This window comes from Otolemur garnettii, unplaced genomic scaffold (genome assembly GCF_000181295.1).
Source record: "Otolemur garnettii isolate 467f Iridium unplaced genomic scaffold, OtoGar3 scaffold00115, whole genome shotgun sequence".
NCBI lineage: Eukaryota > Metazoa > Chordata > Mammalia > Primates > Galagidae > Otolemur > Otolemur garnettii.
The window spans coordinates 5,875,129-5,886,238 of NW_003852510.1; the positions used below are offsets into that span (position 1 = coordinate 5,875,129).

General features: G+C 42.6%; 1 protein-coding gene across 1 annotated transcript in view; it reads right to left on the reverse strand.

The window, feature by feature from the left end:
• The window catches only part of PPP1R36 (protein phosphatase 1 regulatory subunit 36), a 30,760-nt gene extending 20,732 nt beyond the window's left edge, over window positions 1-10,028 (reverse strand). The window contains exons 1-6 of the mRNA XM_012809865.2: window positions 9,960-10,028; window positions 9,061-9,128; window positions 4,031-4,117; window positions 2,913-3,007; window positions 2,515-2,581; window positions 731-829 (exon numbers count right to left, since the gene is read on the reverse strand). Of these exons, the coding sequence (XP_012665319.2) occupies window positions 731-829; window positions 2,515-2,581; window positions 2,913-3,007; window positions 4,031-4,117; window positions 9,061-9,128; window positions 9,960-10,028 (485 nt within the window). The remainder of the gene's footprint in view (window positions 1-730; window positions 830-2,514; window positions 2,582-2,912; window positions 3,008-4,030; window positions 4,118-9,060; window positions 9,129-9,959) is intronic.
• Between the last annotated feature and the right edge of the window lie 1,082 nt (window positions 10,029-11,110).

Below are 11,110 nucleotides of genomic sequence, written 5' to 3' on the forward strand. Positions count from 1 at the left end.
TTTTTTTTAATTTTTAGTTTTTTTTAATTAGATGCATACAAGTCCTTTAGCAGGAACATTGTAAGCATTAGAAACAGACAAACAGTATCTATATCTGCTCCATACGGTAGCCATGTATGGGTACTCAACATTTAATATGGCTAGTCTGAGTTGAGATATGTTATAAGCATAAAATAAATACCAGATTCCAAAGACTTACTAAAAAAAAGGAAAAAGAAAAATTAAGGAAGTCTCACTAATAACTTCCTACTACTCATTCATATTGCAATAATAATATTTTGAGTCATTGAGTTAAGTAAATATACTATTAAACATAATTTCAAGGGGGCAGCGCCTGTGGCTCAAAGGAGTAGGGCACCGGCCCTACATGCTGGAGGTGATGGGTTCAAACCCAGCCCCAGCCAAAAACTGCAAAAAATAATAATAATAATAATAATAATTTTGAAGGAGACCTGTCTCTCTACAAAACATAGGAAAGTTAACTGAGCGTGGTGGTGCATGCTTCTAGTCTCCCAGCTACTTGGGAGGCTGAAGCAGGGGGATCACTTGAGCCGAGGAGGTTGAGGTTGCAGTGAGCTGTGATGACATCCCTGCACCCTCGCCCAGGGTAACAAAGTGAGACCCTGTCTCAGACAAACAAACAAAAAAACAAAACCAACAAAGTAGGCAAAAGTTAGTTTTAATCCTGGCAGTGATAAAACTCAAGAGCATGCCACAAAATCTTACTTACACCATATAGCTTTTGGGCTTTCTTTCCAGTGAGTTTTTTTCCAGGAAATGAGATAAATAGTACAATAAAGCCATGAGGAAATTATCAAGATTCTTATTCCTAAGGGGGGATTGGGAGAAAAAAAAGCAATCAACACTCACTTATTTCAAATGTAAGTTTTCTCATAAAAAAAATATATGGGCACAAACAATAAGTAGAAAAACATAATCTTGCCTATCACACAAGTAATTTACCAATTAAAAATTCTATTATGTTGTTCAAGATGTAATAAATCTGTTTTGTAAACAAAACTAAATTCTTATAGATATGCTTAGTAATTAATTAGTCTTAAAACTTTTTATTACACAAGTAATATATTTCCATTGTTAAAAAAAAAAGTACAGAAGTGTATCAAGTAAAAAGTTTTCTCCCACCACCCCCTTGACACCAACTGACTCCCTAGTGGTTGCCATCATTAAGCATTTGCTAAGTATCTATCCTCGCCCTTCTAAAGCCTAGACAATCACACATGATATCCTCCTCCACCAACATATCTACTTGTGCATCAATATATGCTGTAAAATATTTTTCAGTAATAAATGGAATAATGCTGTATATACAATTCTTTGAAACTTGCTTTTGTCACTTACCTGTGTAGCATGGACTTCTTTCTATTTAACTCTTTTAAAAATATTATAGACAGAAGTGAAATTGCCAGAACATAATGTATATACATATTAAATTTTCCTATCTTGCTCTTAAGAAAGACTGCTGATGTACAATGCTATCTCATTTGTTTTTAATTAAGTCATGTTTTCTTTCTAAATACTCCTACAAGACTTTGGCTGCCTTCACTGTAGCCCCAAATGGAAATTCTTACTCTGCCATTCTTTCTTTATACCTTTAGAGCAGAATGAAGATAACCATTACAGACTTTTCCCCCCAAGATATTAATAACCACCAGTCTCAGGTTGGGTTCCCCAGAAACAGACCCTGAGATAAAGATTTGAGAGTAAGTAGTTATTTTAGGAAGTGGCCTCAGGAAGCATAAGCAGGAAAGCAGGGAGAAGAGACAGGAAAGGGGGAAAGAGCCACCCAAAGGAGTGTTAACAAGTCAATGTAGTCCAGTCCGCGGGATGGGAGACTGTCCTCCTCCCCCCAGCACTGACTGAGGCTGCCTTTATGGGCACTAGAGCCCCAGGGCTTGCCCTGTGATCAGGCTGAGTGTGCCCCAAGGAGAAATAAGGCCTTCAGGCCAAGATTCTCAGATGTTTGCCCTAAGCAGCCTGCATGTGAATGCTGAGGGGTTTGGGGAGGGGTGCCACTGGCATCCAGCACCCCACTGTCACTGAGCACTCACAGTGCAGATCCCTGTGAAGCACAGCCAGGCACAGCCATACAAAGGACACATGATTATCTCCCAATTTTGTATCGGAACAAAGCGAGGCTTAGAAAAGTCAAGAAACTCACACAGAGTCAACACACCTAGTTATGTTGGGGCTGCCAAACAGGACTAGAGGAGAAAGCTGCTCTTCACTGGGTGGGTATATCCTTTAACTGTTCCATGATACAGTGCAGTACAAATGGGACTGTGACATACGCCTTCTGTGTTCCTGCCTGGGGCTCCTGTGACTGCTGGCTTCCTCTGGCAGACTCTGGTCTTTGAGACTGAGTCCTGACAGGAAGGGCTACACAGAGGCAGCCTCACACTCTTCCTCTAAAAATCACATTTGTCATCACTTATCGATGGAATGGCCACAAAATAAAGGATAAAAGATCTTAAACGTCCCACAAGCCTTACATACCTCATAAATGTTGTAAAAGAACAGACCCGCTGCATCTCAGTATCTTGCAGCAAAAGCAAAGCAACAACTGAAAAGAGAGAAAGATGGACAAGTGAAAGAGCAACTTAGAGCTGTGATTTTCAACAGGTGTGCTGTGGCCTGCTGGAGTGCCAGGAGAAGATCTTAGGTGTGCTCTGAAAATTTTTAAAGAGCATTAATTAAATTACTTTCAAAAGAAGTTCAAAGCACAGTAAAGATAATCTTTTTAACTCTCTTTTTTGATCAACATAATTTAAGTGTGCCATGGAAGTTTAACTGTAGGTTCAAGTGTGCTGTAAGATTAAAAAAAAAAAAAAACACTGCCTTAGGGGGTACCCAAGGTAACTCGGGTGTGGACAAGGAAACGGTTAGTTACTCACATTTAGCATCATCTAGCGTAACATTGCCAAGCAGACCTCGTTTCTCTAAAGCCTTAGTTGACTTATCGTCTCTTGCAGCTCTTTTATCTGTCAGCCTGTTTTGGAATATAATAATTTCTTCTAGTAGTGTTTTTAAAGGGTTGAGCTGTATTTAATCTATCCTGTGGTGCATGAAGTATTTACTATAGATAATGAGAGCCCAAGTCCCATGCATGGGTTTTGTTTAACATAAGATCATTTTGGAATGCATTTTATTAAATGTCATATTTTGCTTAGGAAGAAGGAATGCACACTGCCTGCTCTAAAATGCAAATATGAATTCCATCCAAAATAGGTCCCTTGGTTCCGCACCTGTAGCTCAAGAGGCTAGGGCGCCAGTCACATACCCCAGAGCTGGTGGGTTCAAATCCAGCCCCAGCCTGCCAAACAACAATGACAACTACAACCAAAAACTAGCCAGGCATTGTGGCAAGTGCCTGTAGCCCCAGCTACTTAGGAGGCTGAGGCAAGAGAATCGCTTAAGCCCAGGAGTTGGAGGTTGCTGTGAGCTGTGATGCCGTAGCACTCTACCCAGGGGGACAGCTTGAGGTTCTGTCTAAAAAAGAAAGAAAATAGGTCCCTTAGGGTGGAGCCCATATCTCAGTGGTTAGGGCGTCAGCCACTTACACAGAGGTTGACAGGTTTGAACCGGCCCAGGCTTGCTAAACAACAATGACAACTACAACAAAAATATAGCCAGGCGTTTCTGCAGGTGCCTGTAGTCCCAGCTACTTGGGAGGCTGAGGCAAGAGAATCACTTAAGCCTAAGAGTTTGAGGTTCCTGTGAACTGTGACACTACGGCACTCTACCAAAGGTGACAAAGTAAGACTCTGTCTCAATTAAAAAAAAAAAGTGCGAATAGCCTAGTTATCACAGGGATACATTTACAGGGACTGTTGTAACTCCTGCCATAATTCTGGAATAGTACTTAATAATTACATAATTATTTCTTTGATGGGTATTTCCATTTCCACCTAGAATAACAGGGATGTACTTTCTTAGGGTTTGTAAAGATTTAAAAGTCACTCCACTGAGAGGTGCTGTCAGCAGCACTGGCATGGTTGAGAAGTTAGGCTACCTGTCTGAAGCGGGACCGTCGATTTCAGCAAAGTGAACTGCTTTGCCTCTCTTTCCTTTTTCCTTGAGTTCCATGGTAGGTGTAAAACTGCAATAGAAACAAGATAATGAGGAATTTAACCTTTTCCCAGTAGAAAACAAATCTTCTCATGACCATAGCTCGTGTACGCTTAAGACTGGCATGTATTTATTTGTTTATTTATAGGGTTTTTTTTTTTGAGACAGACTCTCACTTTGTTGCATGGTAGAGTGCTATGGTGTCACAGCTTACAGCAACCTCCAACTTGGGTTTAAGAGATCCTCTTGTGGGTGGCACCTGTGAGTCAAGGAGTAGGGTGCTGGCCCTATATACTGGAGGTGGTGGGTTCAAACCTAGCTCTAGCCGAAAACTGCAAAAAAAAAAAAAAAAGAGAGAGATCCTTTTGCTTCAGTTTTTCTATTTTTAGTAGAGACAGGGTCTTGCTCTTGCTCAGGCTGGTCACAAACCTGTGAGCTCAAGCAATCCACCTTCCTCAGCCTCCCACAGTGCTAGAATTACAGGCATGAGCCACTGCACCTGGCCTAGCATATATTTACTGAAGAGTATTTGAGGCAGTGTTCAATTCTATATTTACATATGGAACAAGTATCTAGAACAGTGTTTTTCAACCTTTTTTATCTCATAGCACACTTGAACATCTGTGGTGCACTTAAATTATGTTGATCAAAAAAAGAGTAAAGCAAAGAATATTCTTACTGTGCTTTGAACTTCTTTCGAAAATAATTTATAATGATCTTTAAAAATTTTTGCAGCACACATGTGCTATGGTGTACCTGTTGAAAATCACCACTCTAGAGGAAGATCAAAACTTCAGAGTTGGCTCGACACCTGTGGCTCAAGTGGCTAAGGTGCCAGCCACATACACCTAAGCTGGCGGGTTTGAATCCAGCCCAGCCCGCCAAACAACAATGACAGCTGCAACCAAAAACTAGCCAGGCATTGTGGCGGGTGCCTGTGGTCCCAGCTACTTGGGAGGCTGAGGCAGGAGACTCGCTTGAGCCCAGGAGTTGGAGGTTGCTGTGAGCTGTGATGCCACAGCACCACCCAGGGCCCAGGGGGATAGCTTGAAGTTCTGTCTGAAAAAACAAAACAAAAACTTCAGAGTTTACATTCAGCCTCTAACCATCAGCAGTTTTGTGTACACAAAATATTTCTATCTGAACATCTTACAGTAACTTCACAAGAAACAGAAAGATCATGTAAGTTTGAAAGGATTTTTACCTTTTTTGAGTACTTACTATGAATAGGGCTCTTAGACACAACCTCATTTAATCCTCATAGCAACTCTATTATACATGGGGAAAATGGAAGCTTAAAAAGTGATTAAATAACTTGATGAAGATCGGATAACCACTGGCAAACCAGTGCTGGTACCCAGGTTCTCCAGCCACAGAGCCATGTGCTCAGCCACCAGGCAGTCCCAGCTCCCAAGCAGCTATCTCAGTATTCACTTCTGTGGACTCTGCTAAAGGCCTCAATCACCTCCATCTCCAGGAAGGCCTCTCTCTTTTTTTTTTTTTTTTTTTGAGAAAGGGTCTCACTCTATCACCTAGGCTAGAATATAGTGGCATCAGCTTAGCTCACAACAACCTGAAATTCCTGGGTCAAGTAATAATTCTGCCTCAGCCTCCCAAGTAGCTAGGACTACAGTCATGTGCCACCATACTTGGCTAATTAAAAAAAATAATTGTAGGGGCAAGAGTCTTACTATATTGCTCAGGCTGGTCTCAAACTCCTGGCCTCAAGCAATTCTCGCACCTCAGTTTTCCAAAGTGCTAGGATTACAAACACTATGTAATCCTGGTGGTACCTTCTATTGATGGACCACTTAGATAGCTTTTAAGAAAACATTCAAATCTCCCCGAACTTTCAGATGTTTTCCATGGCTCTTTGAAGCCCATTCTGCTTGCAGAATGTCTAATATACCTCTTATCCTCAATATAACCATACTAAACAAGAACACAAAGTTGTTTTCAGGTTTTTCCTTGGACTATCAGAGTATCTGGTCACTTATAAGCCATTGGCCATTATTTTCCTGCCAGGCTATAGGAGTCTCAGGTCTTCCCAGCTGTCCCCAGGGTTTCTCTTCTCCAGAAGACAAGAGAAGATAAAAACACCCAATCTAAGTTAATGTGAAATTAAATATGCCTTCCACCCTTTTCTCAGTCCCATTCATGTAATACAAAGTTTCTTATTATGCTAGTTTGCCTGAGATGTTTTAAGATAAGAAAGCCTTAAAACAAGAAATTTGCAAGGATACATTAGGGACTATCTTACAGATAAGATTGAAGTAAGTTAAATTAACTTGAGATTATAAAATCATAAAATCCTAGGTTTGGGGTTGGAGGACATGGAAAAGATCTAGTATAAAGTTATCACCTCACTGATGGAGACGTAGGGCTAATGGAGAGACTGACCTGTGTCCCAGTGGTTGAAATTGGTGGTGGCAGTGCATATACCACTAAACTCCTAGTCCTTATGCTGATCCTCTGGATGTGCCTTCTCACACGGCTCTCACATGACTGAGTTATTCTCCAGTTCAACTGGTGATACAGACTCCACTTTGTGAGTGCCCTGCGATAGTGCTAAAGGCATCCTATGCTCACAACGCATTTGGAATCATGAAGGAACGACAGGCACTTAGTAATAATGGAAAATTGTACTTTGAATTGTACCTCTGATTGGTGGCTGAACCACAGTGTGGGCTAGTCTGTACCCTCCTACTGTCCCTGTCAGTCTAGCCACCCATTTAGAAATGAGTCCTCTCACAGCAATTGGTGGATGTGCTTTCCTAATACCACAACATAATCACGCCATCCTCTTTTCTCTGATGTAAACAAGGAAAAAACTCATGTTTTTTCTCTAGAACCTGTCACTCAAATGCAAAGGGGTGAGCCCTCACGCCCATCTCAACTTCATAATTTTTAAAGGTACATAGTTCCTAATGTTCTGGTCTCAATCATTTAACTTCCCACTATAATTCTGCACTTGCCATTCTCCTGAGGGACAAACTCCTGCTTACTGGATTCTTGACCTAGAGGTCATATAGGCAGGTACCTCAAATTGTCCATGTTGAAAAAGGTAAGCATTTTACATTTTACCCCTTCCACACTCTGCTTAGCCACCTCCTTTCCTGACCTCCAGCACCATTTGTCCAACAGCCTGAGAGACGTATCCAGGTGAATAGTCATAGCAACCTCAAACACATTGCTGGGTTTTTCTCTTTTATTCTATATACAGGGCAATCTCAGCCACACAATCACCCAAGCTTGACACCAGGTATCAACCTACACACTGCCTCTCCCTTCTTCTTTCACATCCAGACCCCACCCCTCTCAATTTTATCACTCGGCCTCCCAGAGTGTTAGGATTACACCCTATCAATTTTATCCAAACATCCTGTCAATTCCAGCTCTTAAATTTTTCTTAGTCCTTCACCCTTCTAGTTTTACCAACATGGAGTTAATTCTGACTTTCTTACTTGTATAACTACCTGTGAGCCTCCTACCACTAGGCTCCTGGTTAGTTCAGTGCCTCTAATTTTCCTCAGCGTGAATCTAGATGGGTTATTGAACAGCTCAATAAACATTTGTTGAGCACCTACTTTGTGAAGTTCTGTAAATGGCTACAGGGACATGAAGATAAGTAAGATAGTTCCTGCCATTGAGTGGCTTAGTCTACTCAAGGCAGACAGTGTGTACAATGGAAAGGACTTTGGCATCAGATAAATCTTGGTTCAAACTGTCAGTTCTGCTTCTTACTGGCTGCATGACTTTGGGGCAGTGGTTTGATCTCCTGAGCTTTGTTTCTTCATATATAAAATGAGGATATCAATGCTCACTATCTATAGCTGGTATAAGAATTAGGAAAACATGCAAAAGTCTGGCATATCACATGAGCACAATAGATACTGGGTATGATTAGCTTACCAATACACTCTCTTACCATTTTCTTTTTTGGGGGGGAGGGGACAGAGTTTCAGTTTGTCATCCTTGGTAGAGTACTGTGGCATCATAACTCATAGCAATTTCAAACTCTTGGGCTCAAGCAATCCTCTTGCCTCAGTTTTTTTTTTTTTTTTTCGAGACAGAGTCTTACTGTGTCACCCTCAGTAGAGTGCTGTGGTGTCATAGCTCACAGCAACCTCCAACTCTTAGGCTTAAGCAATTCTCTTGCCTCAGGCACCTGCCACAACGCCCAGCTATTTTTTGTTTCAGTTGCCACTGCTGTTTTAGCTGGCTGGGGGGTGGGTATGTGGGGCCAGCACCCTACCCACGAGCCACAGGCACTGCCCTTGCCTGAGTTTTCATTTTTCATAGAGACAGGGTCTCACTGTTGCTCAAGCTGGTCTTGAATTCATGAGCTCTAGATATCCACCCACTTTTCGGCCTCCCAGAGTGTTAGGATTACAGGCATGAGCTACGGTGCCCAGCTGTGATACACTTTCTTGACAGAGTCAGTGTTTTCTTAATGGAGATTAAAATTAGTTTTTTCTCATCTAGAAATTTTACCTTATGATTTACCATCTATTGCAGAGAGTGTGATATGGTTCAGTAATGTAAAACTGTATTTTTATAACTCAAATAAACAAATGTATATAGCAGTTATAAATATGGATTCTGAGTCAAACAGACCTACACTTAAATCATTCTTAGTCACCCCAAGCTGTGTGAATGTTTTATGCAAATCACTTAATGCTTTGAAATGCGTTTCTTCATCTGTAAACTGGTTAACAGGCAGCTGAGTCAAAGGGATGGTAAACTGGTTAGCAGTGTGTGGTACAAAGGAAGCATCTGTTAAGTGTGAACAGAAAGTGATGTCTGAGAGGCTGTTCACAAAAATGGTTATCTCCAGATGGTGGGGTTCAGTAGATATTTATCTTATTCTTTTTTATTCTTTATACTTTCCTGTATTGCTTGAATTATTATTTTTTTACCCCAGGCACATATAATTTTTATTAAAAACTCTAATAAAGTTTTGTTAAGAGTTACCTTCTGAATTCAAGACTTCTGGTGTCATCTTTCCAGTACCACATCCCTAATCGTAATTCCATATTTTGCTATAAAATGAAATATTACAGCAAAAATAATTACAAGTTCAATTTACAATCCACATGCCACAACAAACCTTTAACAATATTTTCTACTAGTTGTTCTTTAACTCTATTTAATAAGAGGTGTCAAATCTTAATGTGTTTAACCCGGAGCCAGGATTATATCCTTTTTGATTGTTTTTAGGTATGGCTTTAGTAGAAAGGGAGGGAGGAGGAGGTTAGGAAGAAAGGAAAAGAGGAGAGAAGGGAGAAAAGGAGGAGGGAAAGTCAGGCAGGTAATTCATCATAGCCATCTATAAATTGATGGGAATTCAGGCCGCAGTAAGCCGGCGACGCCCAGGGCGGCCTCAATCCTGAGACTGAGACAGGCACAGCTGAGAAGCCTGCAGTCTCCCTGGGGCCGCTGTCGGAGGCAGTTGGCAAAGCAGCGGCTGGTCCCTTCGCGCCGCGCCGCGCCGCGCCCCTTCCATCGCCCGGCGCTGCTCGGGGCGGGACTGCTTCGCCGGCGATGGGGCTTATTTCGCAGCCAACTAATTGGGTGAAGTGGGACGTCATAAATACCTAAACATCTGCGTGGGGAGCCAGAATTCAAGTCTGACCGTCTGCCGAATTCACCTCTAGAGTTTGGTTTTGTAAATATGCCCATGTCCCTTTGGGAACCTCTGGCCCGGGGCAAAGGCGACGACCCGCCTCTGGAGGAGGGAGAGGGGCACAGCGGCGGGAACTGAAGGCGTCCGGCGCCACCTCTGAGCCATCCCCGACCCCCAGGGAGGGTCGGGGGCAGCAGGACCCGCCTTCTCCCGGCCCTGGAGCCGAAGCGACCAAGGCTGCACTTACATACGTCTTGGAAGGTTCGGGCCAGTCCAACACCCCCCTCGTAGAGAAAACGTCGGATACCCGGTTCATGGCTTCACCCCAGCTGTCTCCCCGCGTCGCCCAGGCCACCGCCGCTGCGCCCGCGCACCACAGCGCCGGCGCACCGCAGCCGGAGGCACGGGGCAGGGTAAAGACCCTGCTCAGCCACCAGGGCAGCCGCCAGCCGCACTGACGGTGGCGGGAACCCAGGCTTCTCTCGGGATCCCCAAAGCCCCGGCTGTTGCCCGGTTTCCCCTTCTTGCAACATTCACTGGCTTATTCATTGTAAAGTAAAGCTGCCAAGGCTTAATTCTTCACGGTATTCTAACCCTGAACGTGAAGTAAGCCACTTTACCTTTTTAATTGAAATGACTAAATTCAATCCTGTAGGGAAGATCTCTTTGTTCCATTATTAAGTTTAAATCCGGGTTTGACATAGGTTAATTGGGGACAGGTGGGGATATTCAGGTGCGGAAGCAGGTAATCTAATGGAAGATAACATGGGCACAGTGATAAGATTTCTGAAACAGTTCTGCTACTTGACTAGGAGTGGAACCTAGGGCAATGTCTCAGGGCAACTCTGATCCTGCTTCTGAAAATACCCAAACCAAGGGTTCTGAGGATTTTTAAGATATAATGTGCATAAATCACCAGCCTTAAGTACTCGAAATTAGTGTTGCTCAAAACAGCCTTGCTTTGTGTAGATGGGTATTCAATTGACATTTTTACATTTTCACCGTTCAAATAATGTGCCTTGTAATTCCTTCTTGCGACTTGAGTTGATACCTAGATTGTTTGATATTTTCTTCCTTCCAACCAACATTGTGACCAATGCTAAATGATGCAACATGGCTGGGCATGCTTAATATACTTTGCTTTTGTATCCTCACAGCTTAATTGGCATAAGAGAGGCTCAGTAAATTGTTAGTGATTATATATTCCTATAAACTTTAAAATTATGGCAGTAGACATCCCACTGCTGCTACCCTTCCACCCCCTTCCAGTCTCACTACTTGGTAACACACAGTCACTGGTTACAGTATGTTCTACACATTTGAGTCCATTCTAGTAGCTGTTCAGCTTGGTCCATATATGTGGAACTCACCGGTTCACTGGCAGTGCTGGTTTGAGGC